At 50.0% G+C, this 18,221-nt stretch overlaps 1 protein-coding gene across 1 annotated transcript; it reads right to left on the reverse strand.

Moving 5' to 3' along the window:
* Positions 1 to 606: 606 nt before the first annotated feature.
* On the reverse strand, positions 607 to 5,646 carry LOC136533562 (protein spotted leaf 11-like). Its single transcript, XM_066526125.1, has 4 exons — positions 5,089 to 5,646; positions 2,962 to 3,078; positions 2,426 to 2,851; positions 607 to 2,327 (listed from the first exon to the last, which is right to left on the reverse strand). The coding sequence occupies exons 1-4, from the start codon at positions 5,488 to 5,490 to the stop codon at positions 1,101 to 1,103; spliced, it is 2,172 nt and encodes a 723-aa protein (XP_066382222.1). The 5' UTR covers positions 5,491 to 5,646; the 3' UTR covers positions 607 to 1,100.
* Positions 5,647 to 18,221: the final 12,575 nt, after the last annotated feature.

Below are 18,221 nucleotides of genomic sequence, written 5' to 3' on the forward strand. Positions count from 1 at the left end.
GGGCACGCGCATGTGGCCCGGCCGGCCGGGGTCATCGGCGTGCACCTGACCCCCGCCCTTTCGGCCCCGCTGAGCCCTACCGCCGTGACAGCTGCGTTTGTCCCCAATCGACACGAGGTAGTGTGGCCAAGCTCGCCGAGGGCGACGTCCGCCAATGGGATCGCATTTCAGACTCAGGTCGGGGCAGCGGCAGAGATTCGTCAGGATTGCTGCATGCGCCGGTGAGGCCGACGCATGTACGCAGCAGGGACAGATGCATCAAGAGTCGTCCAGAATCCAGATAGGCAGCAGATGGATAGATTGAGCGGGCTGGAACTGAACCTGAAGGAATGGACATAGGAGTACTCATGTAGGCAAGGCGACAAGCTGCAAACTGATGCATATACTAGGTGCATGTGCATCCAGCCCAGGTGGATTGGATTCCCTTACGCTGGCAGTCTGTCAATAGCTGCACAAGCGCAGGGATTGTCCCTGAACCCCCAATAGTCACCTTGTTCTCATAATCTCATCTACAAGAGACCACAAATGTTCATGATTCCAACATGCCGATTTCTTTTAGTTCAATGTACACATGGAGGCATGGAGCTATGGAAGGGGCAGAAGAGATGGGAGAAAAACATGTTTCTGGACAAAAGCTTACACCTCACCAGTTGTTTTACTTGTTTTACAAACTCAGAATCATTCAACCCAGGGCAAAAAATCCCCCAATGCTCCACTGTCAGGACTGGATGAACAAACACTTTTTTGAAACAAAGCTTCACTGCAACTTTGTCAGGCACGTAAGGTTCTCAACCTAGGACGCCAGAATTAGTCCTGTACTGGCCACCGGGTACAAGTTCAACGACACCTCCCTAAAACTCTAGGATACTACCTTCAATCACCGGTACATTGTACGAACACATGCAGGTTAATAGCTGCCTCAGAACCCACTAGTCAACATGCTAATGGACCTAAATCACGCTGCCCAGACCTCCTAATTTGCAGTGTTCAACAGAAAGCAGAAACCTCCGCAATAACAATTGCAGGCAACCTTCCACCTGCCAGCCTGAGCTAAAAAAACAAGCCGATAACTAGACAAAACAAGCTGCTAATCAAAAACCTCATCTATCAGAAATATCTGATGAAATGAGAATTAGTGATCGCTCAGCTTGCATATCTGCGTGTGCTTGAGCTTGAACCAGGATCCGAGGCTGCGCTTGTGCTTGTGCTTGCGCATGAGCCTGTGCCATGGCCTCTGCTTCAGCTTGGGCTTGACTCTGCTGCTTTAGGAACCGATTCATTCGTTCGAGCAGCTGCACAGCTTTCCTCTTTCCTCTGTCCGTGCCACTTTCTGCTAGCTCCTCCAGCAAAGACACGATGCCCTGCTCTTGTCCTTCAGCAAGATGCTGTTGCTGCTGTTCGCCTTCGCCATTGCATAGATGCACCATAACAGCAGCAGCATTTTCCTTGCTCCTTGGAGATCCATTTCTGATAACTCCAACAAATACAGGTATTGCAGAAGCAGCGCCAATAGCTGCCTTCCCCTCAGGGTGGCCTGAGAGGATTGCCAATATTGCAAGGGCCTCATCTACCATCCCACATTCAGTCTCCATGAGTAGTTCTAGTATTATAGGTACCAATCCAGCTCTAACAGCTTTCCCCTTGTTACCCTGGTAAATACACAAGTTAAATAGTGCTGTTGCTGCATCCTTTTTACCCCGTTGGCTTCCATTACTCAATAGCTGCACAAGCGCAGGAATTGCCCCAGAACACCCAATAGTCACCTTGTTCTCATCTACAATAGATAAGCTGAACAGTGTGGCAGCTGAATTCTCCCGAGCCTCCATGCTGCCCCTCTTTAATACGTGCACAATTCCAGGAACAGCTCCAGAAGAGATTATCCTTGCCTTGTTCTCTTCATAGATGGAAAGATTCAAGAGAGCAGTAACCACGTGTTCCTGGGTGCTAACATCAGTGGTTGATAGCATACTAACAAGAATAGGAATAGCACCAGCATCTCCAATACAAGCACGATTTTCAGCACTGCGCTTGGCAAGCTGACGAAGCATACCAGCAGCGCCACGTTGATCTTCAAGGTTTTGGGATGACAGTTTCTGAAGAAGCTCAAGAACATTGCTATGCTCAGTAGCACTACATGGCAATGGTGCATCCTTAAATTGAGCAGCGCGTTTTGGAGGTTCGATACCATTTGCCTCACACCATTGAGTTATGAGGCTACGTAGAACATAATTTGGAGTCAGGGATTTATTGGCAAGCTTCTGCTGTGTCTTCGGACAGGTATCATGGCCAGCCTCCAGCCACATCTCTATGTACCCTCGCTCATAAGTCTGCAGAGGCATATGCAAGGAATTATAGTGAGCTGAAATGCAAAGGGTCTGTATATTGGATGGAAACGTTTGAATTGGATATTGGACAAAAGTATGACCTGCCCAGTGGCGACAATAACAGGGTCATTCATTAAATCCAGTGATATTGGGCAACGGAAATCAACAGGAATAACAGGATGTGTTGAGTTGTCTTTTGGGGAAATGTTTGCTGTACTTGCTTGAGCGCCCATCTCAGGGTCTTCTGTCTGCACAAAATCCTTAATCCTTTTGAGGAGCACTGACATCTTTTCAACAACTGCACCAGGATCACCGCCTCTAGCCATCTCATGCAAGGTCAGAGATTCATGATTGAGGTCATATATTGTGACAAGCTGCAACTTCTCAGATAACCTTTGAAGAATATCTGGGTCAACACTAGCACTGCTGCTTGAATTATAGAGAGACATCAGCTCATTAAAAAGATCATCATCAGATGAATCCGATCGTTCCTTAGCTCTTTTGAACTGAGTATGCACCAATTCAACCTGCATAACATTGCAGATATTATGGTATACAGAACAAGGAAAAAACATCAAAATGGTATTACTATAGAAAGCATTAATGAGAAGAGAAACTCTGGAATATAGTAGTCTACCTGCTCTCTTACTTCATCAGATATATTAAGTTCATCAAACGAGATACCAGCTAAGGCTTGTTCAAGTCTTGCTGTGACGTCCTGGAAAGTCTTCATTATTTTCTCTCTATCAAGAACCTGCCAATAGTAGAGGCTTTTATGGTATGAATGGCCATGCTGGTGTATCTAGCACAAATATTATTAATTCTGTGCTTACTGCCAAAGTGATCACTACAACATAAGAGAAAATTAACCACACAAGGGATATGCAGGGATCCAATGATAGGCTTCATTTGATGCTCATATATGATCTAGTACCAAATCATACTGGTCTACAACAAACAAGCTTGTGCAAATGTATAGGATTCATTTAGTGCTCGTATAGGATCTAAACATTAGGTAAAGTAGGGCGTAGGGTGGAGACAGTAGTAGATAAGGGTTACTCGGTTTGATCACGTGTGATAGAGGCGATGGAACTAAATTCCCAATGGAAGGCTGGCCATATCCTATCCTCCAAAGGAGTTCAGTGAGACAGCTCCTTGATTCCTCAATTCTCATGCTTCACGGTCACGGCACCAGAGGCCAACTGGAGTTAGGAGGAAAAGAGTTTGGTAGTCAAGGTAAATAAGACAGAGTGAGTCGAGCTACTAGCATTTCCACTTTTCGATGGAGACATGGCAGTGACAACTTGACGAGTGATGTGAATAGAGCCAACTACCAAATTGGTAAGATAAAGGAAAGAGGACATATTTGGATGGTATTGAATTGTGTATCTAAGTAGAGTAATTTACAGTGCTGTGGAACTAATGTTTCCTATGAATAAGCATGCAATCCTCTTACAAGGCCTCAGAAGTAACGACATCACTGCTTGCTTAAATGCGACCACCTTTTACAAAATTAGAATGGAGCCATGCATCATTCTAATTTTGCGCAGCTTTTATACTTACAACAACAATACATTCAAATGTTTAGCTTAAGTTTCTAGTGAAGAAAGTTATGTAACCAGAAGACTACCATTATGTTCTGGGTTGGCTCATCTTACTCCACTACTGTTAGTCCATATAAGTAAAGCAATGAATTAAGTTGAAAATGAGCTTGATGCTATAGATCCATGTCAACCACATTCTCTAATCTCTAGGCATATGTCTTCTGCTCATAAGAGTTTACACTGGCATCACAAGCCATTCTTATCCACCTGCACCACAGAAATGGAATAGAAAGTGCAACTGCACAAATGCTAATGTTCAACCAAGTATGGTAATCAACCTAGCAGTAAATAAAAATAGTATGGAGTAATTACATGGTGAGTTTTCACTCTGTATTTCACAGAAATTTGCACTATGAAGCTCGTAGGTACTATCTTTATGTCATATTATTAAGACCTCAAAGGCACAAACTAAACAACTTTGGAATACCATAATACTGCCGGTTACACCATAATTAGAAGGTGTATAATCAGATCCAAGTGGTAAAATATGGTTTGGCCAAGTCTGAAATATACTTATGCATAAAAGAAAAGGAAAAAAGAAAAAGATAACACCTAAGATATTGGACAGACTTGTTCAGCGGCATTAAACAATGTCAAATGCCCTGACTCGGCATTGATTTGACAGCAAGATATTCCAAAAGACCAAACCTAGTCAAACCTTCACCAAGTAATTCACATTTCATAATAAGGCCTTGTTTAGTTCCAAAAAGTTTTCTAAAAAAGTACTACAGTAGCCATCACATCGAATCTTGCGATACGTGCAAGAAGCATTAAATGTAGACGAAAAAAAAACTAATTGCACAGTTTGGTTGAAAATCGCGAGACGAACGTTTTGAGCCTAATTAGTCTATGATTGAATACTAATGGCCAAGTAAAAACGAAGGTGCTACAGTAATAATTAGTCTATGATTGAATACTAATTGCCAAATAAAAACGATAGTGGTAGCCAAATCCCCCAAATTTCCGTACTGTCATGCCGTCGGAAGTGCTTAATCCCGTATTGTTAACACACTTAAATTCCCTCCGATTGGCCAGGCAAATTCTCTTACCTCCACAGCGAAATCATAATTAATCACGAAAATCAGTATAAACAGAAGAAATTTAAGCAGCCGAGCATAAGCAAGACGACAAAGCCACAGGCCTTAAGCGAGAAATCTCACCAGGAAGATCTTGCTGCCGCAGCTGCCGAGCCGGAGCAGCTCCCTGGCGGCGTGGAGCGCGTCCCTGAGCCGCCGTAGCGCGGCCTCCGACGCCACCGGAAGCGGCGAGGGGGCTTCCTTGGCCTCCTCCAGCATGGGCACGAGCAGCCGGATCCGCCGCGACAGGTTGCAGAACTGCCGCCGGTACGAGTTCCTGAAGTCCGAGATGGCCGCGATCTCGCTCACCAGCTCGACCAACCGCTCCACCACCTGGCCCTCCTCATCCGCCTCCTCAACCTTTGCCTCCTCCCTCTCCGCCGTCTCTGAGCTCGAGGGCGGCAGCGGAGCGGCGGCCGCCTCGGCTTCCGCGGCAGCGTCGGTGTTCATGTCCGATGTAGGAACAGACTTTGCCTCGTCGTCCATGGCAGTAGACCAGGCGCTCAGGCACGGGCCTCGTCCTGCGCGCAGCACGGTGGCCGGAGACCGGGGGTCGTGGCGGAGCGTGGGGAAGGGGATTTGGAGCAGGCGAGAGAGGCGGCCGAAAGTAGACTCCTGCTGCTGCCTCGCCTAGTATAGCTTCGCTCTGCCATGCGGGCCAGCCAACCGGTCCCACCGGTCAGTGTCATCCTGTCGCTGATATACGAGCTCGACGAGCCGCTGCCTCCCTCCGCCGCGCCGGCTCGGCTTGGTTCCGGCTTGTGCACCGGAATGGTAGACCCAGGAAGTGAGAACCTCTACTGCGGGATCGCCATCGGTGCATGAACTGGGTTCAGGAAAACAGTAGTAGTAGCTTGGAGTGTCGCATATGGCCATATGGGATTGTATTTTTGTTTTTTGTTACAGTAAATGACGAATGGGTTTTGCTTTTTTTTATCGGCATTTGAATGGACGGGAACTCGATCAAATCAAAACCCAAAAAAGCAATGGTGTCCGTCCGTGTCGCGACCTGGCTTTTTTTTTTTTTTGAGAAACAGATTTTTAGAGTATTCGGCTAGTCATGTTTCAGTTTATTTTAGTTTATTTTTTTTCCAAAAAAATTACTATTAAATCATCCAAAATCAGTCACCAGCCGAACTACTTAATAAGCACTTTTCTAATCACGAGCGGCTCAACTGTAGTTTGGGCGGTGCGTACGATGCCGGCGGTTTGGTTTGGCCCAGCACAGGTGGGTGTAACGGACAAGCAAAGCGAGTGCAACAAGCAAACAATTACATCAGCGAAAACTTTAAGCATGGCTTTTTCTGGAAGATTCGTCAATGTCAGTAGCATTTTGTGACGTTAGTAAGATATTGTCTCATCTCAAACGCACAAAAAGCAATTTGTTTCTTTACTGATGATGGATAATAATAGACTAGCGTCCTGATCATTTGACTTATAAGCTATTTTTTTTAATCAATAAACATTATTTTTTTCTCATAATAAATAAGCCAACAGTACTTTTAGTATGGCTTATCAGCCAAACGAACATGTCATATGTCATCAAAGTTGGTGTCGGTGCAGAAAGTGACCAACCAGTGAATATTTGTAGTTTTGTTGTACGTTGTGATCGGAGGTGGTCTAACACTCAATGACACATGATTCATACTGGTTCAGGCAACGTGCCCTACGTCCAGTCGGGATCGGTTGGTGACTTTATTCCTGAACCTAGATGCTCGAAGTTTGCTATGAAGTTACTAACGAGAAGGAGAAAGATAGGGTGTACAAGAGGCCTGGCTAGCTCCGATCGGAAGGGCCGAGAGCAATGGGGACTCTGCTATGAGCTAAGTGTTCTAGTGGATGCTTACGGTCTGAATCTAACGGTTCTGTGGTTGTGAGCTATTGGACTAATGAATCTAAAGGAACTGAACTCGGATCCGTCGGTCTCTCTTGTTGAAGGAAGCGCATCCCCTTTTATAGATGAAAGGGGTGGCTTTACAAGTGAGAGAGTGAGGGTACGTATGCTACCGAGCCTTATTGCCCACGCCTACCAAGTTTTGTTGTCCACATCGTCGGGTACAAGATAGTGGTAGGCACCTACAACACTGTTGCTGTCACTGTAGAATGTCAGATGCACACGGGAGGTCGTGCTGTCTTTTTCAGGGATGGTGGACGTCGATACCTGCAAATACTGTTTGATGCCTAGAGTCATGTGAGGAGTCTCGCTATGTTCACCCGGTACGGTAAATTCTGGTGCCTATACCGCTATCGATGTCCAGAGACACGCGGGGGCCTTATCGTATGGGAGTTTTAGCGCCCCCTATAATACCGTAGAGGGAGATATCGACGTCTACAATACTGTTTGTGTCAGGATGGCTGCAGAGTACTATTCCGTGCAGAGTATGGTCCCTGGTATAGTGGTTTTGACTTATGAGTCTTGCCTTGCCTTTCGCCGCACGCCTTCTGGTTCCTACCGAACGGACGTCCCTGGTCGGATGGCTCTAGTCGACTCTGAGTGTGCCGGTCGGAAAAGAGCGATGAGCAGAGTTCTTACGAGCCCTGATCGGAAGAACGCGGGGTCGAAGTCGAAAGTAGGGCTCGGGGCAAGCCTTCCGATCGGAGAGGCCGTCTAGAGACGGCTGGAGCCTGAATCGAGCGCTCCGGTCGGATAGGTGAGCCGAAGTAGCTGACGAGTGGGCGTTGCTCTTCTTGGGCCTGGCCTTTCGGTCGGTTGCTGGACCGCCCCTTTACCCTATTGTTTTTAGACTCTTGGGCCAAGCCTTGGCGTAGAAGCCGGTCCCTGAGGGACCTCGGGTTTATGAACCCGACAGGAGCCCCCGAGCCCCCGGGCGATTAGGGTAGAATCATTCAGGGGATTTTTGTCTTGTCGACGGATGTGCGCGAGCGCACCCGCAGGTGTAGCCCCTGGACGGTTCGAGCAGAACCGTCTAGGGTGTTGTTTTAGCGGGCGTGTGTGCGTGTTTTTAGTTTGAGATGGATTTTTGTCAACCAAGGCGTCGTTGTGCAGCCGAGGCGTTTTTCAACTTACTGATCCCAGCGTCGAAGCATGTCGTGGATCGGGTGAGGAAGTTAGTCCGAGTGTGAGAGAGCTCACTAATCCTGGCATCGATGCATGCCGTGGGATCGGGTGAGGGAGTTAGTTCGGTCGTGAGAGAGCTCACTGATCCTGGTGTCGATGCGCGCCGTGGTTTTGAAAAGGTTAGTTCAGGGGACGAACGAGACCGAGCCCGTGGGTCCTGGTGTCATGGATCCTTGGCCTTAGCGTAGCCTGGGCAGCTGAGGTAGTTAGTTCAATTAGTTTTCACACAAGTTCGGAGTCACGGTCCCTGGATTTTGGAAGGATTTTTGGAGCGCAGTCGGAAGTGAAGTTGTTACGCGAGTTTGGAGTCACAGTCCCCGAATTTTTTTGGAGCGCAGTCGAAAGTGAAGCTGTTACGCGAGTTCAGAGTCGTGGTCCCCAGATTTTTTTTGGAGTACAGTCAGAAGTGAAGTCGTTACGCGAGTTCGGAGTCACGGTGCCAAGCCGTAGCTGGATGTCATAGATCCTATCGATGCGAGTTCGGAGTCGTGGTCCCAAGCCATAGCCGGATGTCATAGATCCTATCGACGCGAGTTCAGAGTCGTGGTCCCAAGGTTTTGGCTTGTGCCCCTGAGCCCTGTCGGGCCATCGTGGGGGTCGATGTGAGTTTATGTGCGTTACCCCATCTGGTTCCTCACAACCGGAGGGGCTAAGTTTCATCGCTCGGGCTCGAAGACTAGCTCGGTGAGTTCGCTAACGGGTGTGATCGAGTGGAATCCGGGTCCATCATTCGTGACGGGGTCGACATAGCCCTCTTATGACATTCCACTACTCTTTTACCTACAACCTGGCAGATGCCTAGGTCATTCTAGAGACTGACCCGAGTGGCCTAATGGCCACCCCTCGATGGAGATTCTATGGGCCTAGCGAGAGGTTTAGTTTCGAACGAGAAGGTTGAGATGACCCAGTTTGCCGGACCGGGCGAAGGTCGCACGGTGCTCATCTATGGTTTCTCCCCTGGCTCTATTGTTTGCTCATGTTGAATGAGGCAACCGCTGCTTTATGACGCAACACAGAGTCATCTGGTGCATTTCGCTGCACGTACGATGCTTAGTTCCCGAGTCCCCAGGCGGTTAGGGCCCAAATCATTTGGGAGGCATGGGCGTATGGAATGAGATGCGCGTATAGATGTATGAAATGATTTATAAAGAAATAAAGGGGTTTGGTACTGCTCACCTTGATGGCTAAAGTGACGGGGTTCAGAGAGCTTCAGTCAGAAATGTCTGACCAGGACATGCGCTTGTCAATCATGGGTGAGTCCTTGTGTGAACAGTTTTTGTATTAATGAACATATGCTCACCTTGATGACCTGAGTGATGGGGTTTTGGAAAGCTTTGGTCGGAAATGTTCGACCAAAACCTTGATGACCTAAGTGATGGGGTCCGGAGAGCTTTAGTCGGAAATGTCCGATCGGGACCCATGTTCATCGTTCATGACGGAGTCGGCATGGCCTACATGGGGCTTCCCTTCGCTTCCTTATCTGTCATTCGGTGTCTATCCTAAGTGATTCGATCGACTTAGGGGGTCGGATGGTTTCTTTCGACAGAAGATTTCGCTTTGGGTTCTTCTAGGTCTGGCCTGGGGAAGCAGGGAGTCGCCCGCATGCGGTGGTGCTTCGGTTCCTTGTGGTTGATCATGCGGTAGTGGTGGGCCATGGCCAGGCCATGTCCCTTCTGATTAGGAGTCATTCCATCGAGCAGAGCATGTCTCATCGGTTAGGGCACGTCTTATCTGCATTAAATGAAAAAGAGAGAACTTCATGCTCCATCGTTTTGGCTTCCCCGATCGGTGCGTCCTTCCCTAACCGTTGTTCTCTTTTCCTTAAGTAGGAGAGGGGAGAGGGTTTTCATTTTGTTCTTTTGCCTATTCTTCATCTGCCACCGCCTTCTCTCTTCCTTTTTTTGTTGTGAGCGTTCTTGAGAGCCGTGAAGGTTTCTAGGGAAGAAAGGGGAGAGAGTGGGGGAGAAGAGAGGAACTCACTAAAATATCGGACTAAAGGTCGTCCACCATGAGAACGTCGGTGTTGGAGGCTTTCGTCATGAAGGGGTTTCTATTGCCACAGGAGGTGGCGCACTGGAGGGTCCCTGAAAGAGAGGAGTTCCCGCAACCTTGTCCCGGCGAGGTGGTTTCTTTCCTTACCTTTCATGAGCGTGGATTAGGATACCCTGCGCACTGGTTCCTACGTAGGCTTCTCCACGAGTGGGGTCTAGAGCTGCAGCACCTTAATTCAATGGGGGTGCTACCCATTGCTGGTTTTCATCACCGTCTGCGAGGCTTTCCTCAGGATGGAGCCACACGCAGATCTCTTCTGGCTTTTCTTCTCTAGGAGAGCTATGACGGCAAGGAATTCAGCTGAGACTGCACCGGTGGGAGGGTTTGCCCTGCAGAAGAAGCCGAGCATGGGAGGTGTGTATCCTGCGTACTCCCCATGTGACTCCAACTAGGGATGGCATGGGGAGTGGTTTTACATCCAAAATCCGGTGGAGGCGTCGTTTCCGGCGTTCACCAGTGGGAGGCCGGTGAAGCAGAAAAGTTGGTCATGGGGTTGCGCTCACACGAAGAGGCATAAGGTGGAGGTCATCGAGGAGGAGCTACGGAAGCTCGTAAGGCTTGGCCTTGATGGGGTGCGGATGTTCCACACCCTCTTTCGCCGCCGCGTTGCACTATTGGCGGAGAGGATGCGGCCGATGTGGATGTACGGTGGCCGGTCGGACCCGGACCGTGCATCGCTGGAGGACCTACTAGACGAGGAGGTCTGGAGTCACCTTGGCCGGGTGCTACAACTGAGGCCCAGGGATACGGTTGTGGGGAAACCCATACCGTTTAATGCCTCGGTCGTGTCTAACCTGGTATGATCCTTTGTTTTGTTCATGTTTCTTCCCCTTCTTTTATTATTTCTTGATCCTAGGCCATCTGTTCTGTAGGGGCTTGAAAGGTACAAGTCCCGACCATACCTTCCTAAGGGACCGAAGGGCAGGGCTTGGTAGGTCCAGAAGGAGGCAGCAGATGCCGGGAAGAAGAAGAGAACCAGGGAGGTTCAGCAGAAGGAAGAGAAGAAGGAGGTCGCCCAACACGTGAGGGCCGAGGAACATAGGAGCGACATTGAGTCGGAACTCACGTCGGACGATCCTACGGATTTGGATGACATGGTCTTCTTCGATGAGGAGGAGAGTCAGGGGGTCACTGTGACCTCGGTGAAGCATCGCGACCCTACGGCGATGTCCGCTGGTGAGGAGCAAGAGGCCACGTGGTGTGCGGAGGTTCCTGCGTCGAGGAAGCGTGCAGCAAGTGCGGACATCGTCGGTGAACGGGCGGTGAAACGAACGCGGTCACCTCTAAAAGGTCCTAATGGCAAGAGGGAGGGTGAATAGCCTAATAAAAATTTCTATAACAATACTTAATAAAATGGTTAGACAATTATAAGGCGAAGTAAGTGTTACGCTAGCCTACTCAAAATGCAAGCCACCTACCATAATTCTAGTTTAGATAGTATCTATTCATACAATAGCTATGACACTACCCTATGTTAGTGTGCTCTCAAAAGCTAACTAAAGAGTCACACCAACCAAGCAAGCAAGCTCTCACAACTAGCTACACTAAAGAGCTTGACAACTAGTTTGCGGTAATGTAAAGAGAGTGATCAAGAAGGTTATACCATCATATAGATAAATGAACCAATCAATCACAATGATGAATAACAATGAAGACCAATCACCTCAAAATCAATGATGAACACAATGATTTTTACCTAGGTTCACTTACTTGCTGGCAAGCTAGTCCTCATTATGGCGATTCACTCACTTGAAGGTTCACGCACTAATTGGCTTCACACGCTAAACCCTTAATAGGGTGCCGCACAACCAACACAAGATAAGGATCACACAAGCCATGAGCAATCCACTAGAGTACCTTTTGACTCTCCATCGGGGAAAGGTCAAGAACCCCTCACAATCACCACGATCGGAGCCAGAGACAATCACCAACCTCCGCTCGACGATCCTCGCTACTCTAAGCCATCTAGGTGGTGGCAACCACCAAGAGTAACAAGCGAAACCCACAGCGAAACACAAACATCAAGTGCCTCTAGATGCAATCACTAAAGCAATGCACTTGGATTCACTCCCAATCTCACAAAGATGATGAATCAATGATGGAGATGAGTGGGAGGGCTTTGGCTAAGCTCACAAGGTTGCTATGTCAATGAAAATAGCCAAAGGTATGAGCTTCAACCGGCCATGGGGCTAAAATAGAAGCCCCCACGAAATAGAGTCGTTGTACCCCTTCACTGGGCACAACGTGGGCTTATCGGACGCTCCGATCATATTGACCGGACGCTAGACCTCAGTGTCTGGTCGTCCGACGACAGCCACGTGTCCCGATCTCAACGGTCACTTGAGTTGACCAGACGTTGCGCTATAACTGATCGGACGCTAAGCCACCAGTATCCGGTCGTTTCTAGTAAGGTTCCAAAAACGCATTTTGCCCACCGGACGCGTCTGATCAAGCACGACTGGACCTTGCCATCGTCCAGTCAGAGACCCTAGCCTCTGTGCGCTGCTCGACAACAAGATCGGACCCTGCCTCCAGCGTCTAGTTAGTCCAATACCCAGCGTCCGGTCATTTGACCGACGCCAGCATCTTTGCTGCCACATTTGACCGGATGCGCCGGCCCCTCTGAGACCAGCGTCTGGTCACTTAGTGACCAGCAAGACTAACTCTTTTTCACCTCTAACTTCTTCACCCTTGCTCAAATGTGCCAACCACCAAGTGTATCATCTTGTGCACATGTGTTAGTATATTTTCACAAACATTTTCAAGGGGGTTAGTATTCCACTAGATCCTAAATGCATATGCAATGAGTTAGAGCATCTAGTGGCACTTTGATAACCATATTCCGATACGAGTTCCACCCCTCTTAATAGTATGACTATCAAACCTAAATGTGATCACACTCTCTAAGTGTCTTGATCACCAAAAACAAAATAGCTTATATGGTTTATACCTTTGCCTTGAGCTTTTTATTTTTCTCTTTCTTCTTTCCAAGTCCAAGCACTTGATCATCACCATGGCATCATCAACATCATGTTATGATCTCCATTTACTTCATCACTTGAAATATGCTACATATCTCATAATCACTTGATAAACCAGGTTAGCACTTAGGGTTTCATCAATTCACCAAAACCAAACTAGAGCTTTCAACCGCACCCCTCGGTGGCATCGCCAGTTCCGTCGTTGCCTGTGGCAGACGCAGTCGAGCGAGCCGGGCGGTCCGAGGAGCGGACTGGCACATGTGCGCCAATGGGACCGGTGCCAACGCCTAGCTCATAATCGGAGGAGGCCCTGCCTGTCATGGGTACGGTCGAGTAGTCCGGGCGGTCTGAGGAGTAGACTAGCACCCGAGCGACGCGCGACTTGCGGTCGAAGGATGCTCTGTCCGCTGCTCCGGTCCTAGAGTCCCGAGCCAGAGGTCATAGTGACCCACAGGTTGGGCAGGAGCCGGTCGGGGTGACTCTGCCCCTGTCTGAAGCAAGGGGGCATGGGACGTAGTCTAGGAGCAGCCCTCATCCTGTAGGTCCGTTGTTGTTGGGGCCTACCTTTAGGGTCATGCCGCTCACCTCCCGGTATATTTCCCTTTGTTGCTCTTTGATCTTTTGCCGATCGAGTCTTTTTGGAGTGTGACTCGCCTATAATTTCCGTCAATGGCAGGGGGATGCTAGGGTTGAGCACCGCCCCGACCCTCGTGCAGGAGACTTGGAGGCCTACCCTGCAGCGTTCCCTCCTAGGGGTGGTGTCCCCTGGGGCGGCTGCTGATAAGGCGGCGTCGGCGGTGTTGGTGGTGATCCTGGTGTCGATGGCGGGGGTTGCGTCTGAGGTAACCCTCGCGGCCCCTCCTCCATCGATCGTAGTGGAAGAGACGAGGGAGGGCGAGCTCCCTATCTCATCGGGTGGAGGACCGCATGGCTTATCCTTGCCGTCGAAGCCGAAGGCGCCGGAGGGAAGGGTGACTGGGACGGAGTTGTGATGTCTGGTGGCGTTCCACGTGGATGAGGTGGTGGAGATCCCATCTGATGATGAGGCGAACATCGTGGTGGAGCCGCTGGTGTCGCCGAGGGAGCTGGCGGTGTCACCGCGGGAATTGGCGGTGGTCCAGTTGGAGGCTGGGCCCTCCAGTGGTTCATCGGAGGGTGACCTAGAGTGGCCCTGCCCTGAGGACCCATCGAAGGCATGGTTCATCCTCTGGGATTCCTAGGAGCGTTAGCTTTGGGACATTTTTGGGGGGCAAGGGCATGTCATGGTGTCCGAGCTCACCAAGCTATCCGCGAAGCACAAAAGCGCCCAGAAGTAGGCTTAGTTCGCTTGGCAGTTAGTTGAGGGCGACCTGCAGCTCACCATGGAGGTGAGTTTTTGGTACTTGTCTTTGCCCTTTGAATCTTTCGTTGGTTATCTTTAGCATGCTTGTTTTTTTTGTAGGATATAAGGAAGATGTCATCCCTCAAGTCTTACTTCCTTTGGGCGGAACACGCCTAGATGGCTAAGCTCGAGCACCGAGTAGAGTCTGCTCGCTGTGAGTCCTAGGACTGGGCAGTCGAGGCATTCGTGGTGTGGGTGGAGGGACAACGTGCAGCAGAGCAGGTGACTGCTGCCGAGCAAGGGCTCGAGGCAACGAAAGCCCGCCAGGCGGAGACTGAGGCAAAGTTGCGGGCATCCCTAGTGAGCACCGAGATGGCACTTTAGGAGGCCTTGGCGGCCCTTGAGCCAGAGCGGAGTGCTTTGACGTCAGAGCGGGTCACCCTGGAGTCGGTGCAGATGGCCCTGGAGGCGGAGCGGAGGGCCCGGTCAGAGGTCGACCAGGAGGTGCTCGTGCTCTGAGGCCGGGTGATGGGGATGAAGGAGGAGAATGCCCGTCTATGCGCACAGGTGACTCGATAGGCGGAGGAATTCTCCTCCCTTGAGAACTCTCACGTTGGTATGCTCCCTTTCTTTTTTCGTTGTGTTGGTTTCTTTCTTCAGCCTGTTCCTAAGCTTGTCGCCCCTCCTTTAGAGCTAGATGGAAAGGTGAATATGCTGGAGTAGGACCTAGAGATGACCAAGGCAACCCTCAGCCGAAATGCGGAGGAGCTGGCCAAGTCCCATGAAGAGCAACGTGCTCTTGAGGGGGACCTTGACTAGATCCACAACGTTGCCTAGCTCATCATCTCGGAAGTCTTTGGGTCGATGCCAAGCACTAGTGCGCCTGCTATCTAGCTGGTGGAGGTCCTGGACGTAGTCAAGGACCTTGTCTAGAGCGGGCTATTTTACAAGGCATCTAGGGTGCTGACCTTGGTGGCGATGTACCACCCGAATCTAGACTTTGCCACTATCTACGGTGGGTATGTTGAAGGCTTGAGCATGGAGGACATCTAGTCAATCGGGAGAGCTTGCTGCCGCACGCGCGGTCGGTGTCAGAGCAAGTCTCCACCGAGTGGGTGATGGATGTTCGCCGTGAAGACATGGCCCGAAGCATGCATGGGGAGGATGCCTCTGAGCCTGTAGATAGCATGGAGCCTAGTTCGGGGGGAACGTTGCCTCGGCCCCGATCGAGCCAAGCATCATGCTGCCTGGGAGTGAGCAGCCTACGCCTTCATCGGTCACGCCGTCAGCAGATGCCACCGGGCCGGTTTCATAGCTTGCAAAATATAAGTAGTTAGTAAACGTAAAAAGTTTAAATTCATGGGGGAGCCCCTATGTAAAATGTTCGTGTGTGTTTTAATGACTGTAATCGATTTTTGTTTTTGTGATGAAGTTGCTCTGTTCGGGGAAGCTTGTTCCCTTTCGTTCCTTAGTTTTTCCTTAGCATAATTTTGTTTTCTATTTCCTTCTTTCTCATACCTACCTGTTTGTCCAGTAGGCTACAACTTTGTGAGCCTAGGGCGTGGCCTACGAGGCTTGGCTAGTAATAACCATAGGAAAAGGCGGGGTGCGATCAGTCGAAATGTTTTAAAGCAAAGCTATATAAGGTAAATCAAAGGAACGAACTGCCCTTTTGTTCGGGTAGGAAGGAGTTTCTCCATATGAAAGTAAAATAGTACTTAAAGTAAAAACAAAATAGAGGGGTAGTAGAGCCCCCTAGTGGAGCCCTCGAGCTCTCTGAGCCAAAAAGTGTTTGGGTTAGGGTGCTTTTATAGGAGCGTTCGCTAAGTAAACAAAGGTAAGACTGAAACTTAGGAAAAGAAGAAACGACATAGCTATTCCAAGGTGCTTAGAGAGAGCATCGTTGTTGTTGTCCTTTAGTCGATAGGCGTCCGGTCGGATCACTTCATTCTTCAGTCGTCTAGATCCTTGCTTGCTGCGCCTCCTTCTTCGGTTGCTGTTTCCTCGCCTTTTTCTTCCTTTGGCCTGCCAGCTTACCTCAATAGGCGCTTGAGAAGCTGGCAGTCCTTGTAGAGGTGTTTAACGGGGTAGTTGTGGTTGGTGCACGGGCTCTCCATGAGATCGTGGAAGTGGCCCGAAGGGTCTTGCTGGGGCTACGTGCTCGCGTGATCGGCCGTGGCGACCGATGCAAAGTTGGCCAGTTGGTGGTGATCCTTTCTGTTCTTTTTTCCCCTCTGCATGGAGGGGCCCTTGTTTTGATCCTGGCACTTGGCCTTACCTTTGTTGTGGCCTCCGTTGAGGCGTGGTGGGAACGACGCTTGCTGGAGGTGTTGGATAAAGGTCCATGGTCCCAGGCTGTTAGGGCTAGGACTCCGGTCGATGCTGCTCGTATCTTGGTTTAGCTCGAGCCACGCGTGGACAGGCGGTCAGCACGGAGTGGTCATCAAGTCGAGGTGAGGTGCCATTGTAGCTTCCTGGGCCGTACTCTATGGTTGTTGCGGTGATAGGGTGTAGTGCCCCATCTGCTATGTCCCTATTCCCTGGATGGGGAGCGAGGTCGTGAGTCGGCATCGTGATACGGAGCACTCTACTTGTTGATCGGTGGTGGTCTCCAGCAGTGCTTGGAGGTTCCGGTGGATCACCCATTCATGAGGGTCGTTCGGCTCGGACAGGTCACGCAGGAGCATTATCGCGGCGACAACGTTCTGACCGACCCGAGCAAACTGCGGGGGATCAATCCCCCTAACTAGGGTGTTGCGCTAGACCTGGTGGGTACGATCCCAAGTGCCGTTTGCCGGTCTATGTGCGCGGGGCATAGTGTGGTGCGCCGGTGTGCCGATGTAGTTGGTGGCTGATGCAGCCGTCGTTGTCATAGTTCATCCCCATGCTCAAGTGTGAGCTCAGGGGTCTCCGCATGAGGGCCTAAAAGAGCATGGGTCTGAAAGGACTTCGTTACCCCTAGTGGCTGTTCTGGAGCGTCTGCCATAGCGTACTCCCAGGACAGACGGTGGCTTGGCGAGCCATCACTCCCGACGTCGTCATCCATGTCGAGGAAACAGGTAGGAGCATAGCTCGCCATCCCCATGAACTCAGACATGAGAGGGTACGGCGCCAGCACCTTTTGGAGTCCCTAGGCATATGCATTCACAGAAGACGCGAGGCTATAGGGGAACCGGTCGTATGGCGGTTGCGTTGGGGATAACGGGGTTCCGTCGGGTAATCGGCAAAAGATAAAAAAAATAGTAAGTAAATAACAGCATGTATATTACTCACAGTGGGGTTTGAGCAGAGAGTTTGCTCAGAAAGAAGCGCAGATGCCGTGTCATTGAAGTCACGTGTCCCAAAGTCGATGGAGGATGTCTCTCCAATAGGTGCCGGGTCACGAGTCTCCTCGCAGAGGTGGAGTACGCCGAGCTGGTCGGCGACAAATTCTAGGCTTCCAAAGAGGAAGGCCTAGGATGGCTCGAAAACGAGTGAAACCCACATCCCGGCGGGCGAGAGTGCGGGAAACTCTAATGAGCCAAAGCGAATCGTATCGCTTGAGCCCACCACGGTGGGGGTGGCGGAAGTATGGGCCATCCGATGACTAAAAAAGTGTTAAACGTACAGCGTCTTCCCCACGGACGGCGCCAACTATCGATGCAGAAAGTGACCCACTAGTGAATATTTGTAGTTTTGCTGTATGTTGTGATCAGAGGTGGCCTAGCACTCAATAACACAGGATTTATACTAGTTCAAGCAACGTGCCCTACGTCCATTTGGGGTCGGTTGGTGACTTTATTCC

The sequence above is a fragment of the Miscanthus floridulus genome, chromosome 2 (assembly GCF_019320115.1).
Source record: "Miscanthus floridulus cultivar M001 chromosome 2, ASM1932011v1, whole genome shotgun sequence".
NCBI lineage: Eukaryota > Viridiplantae > Streptophyta > Magnoliopsida > Poales > Poaceae > Miscanthus > Miscanthus floridulus.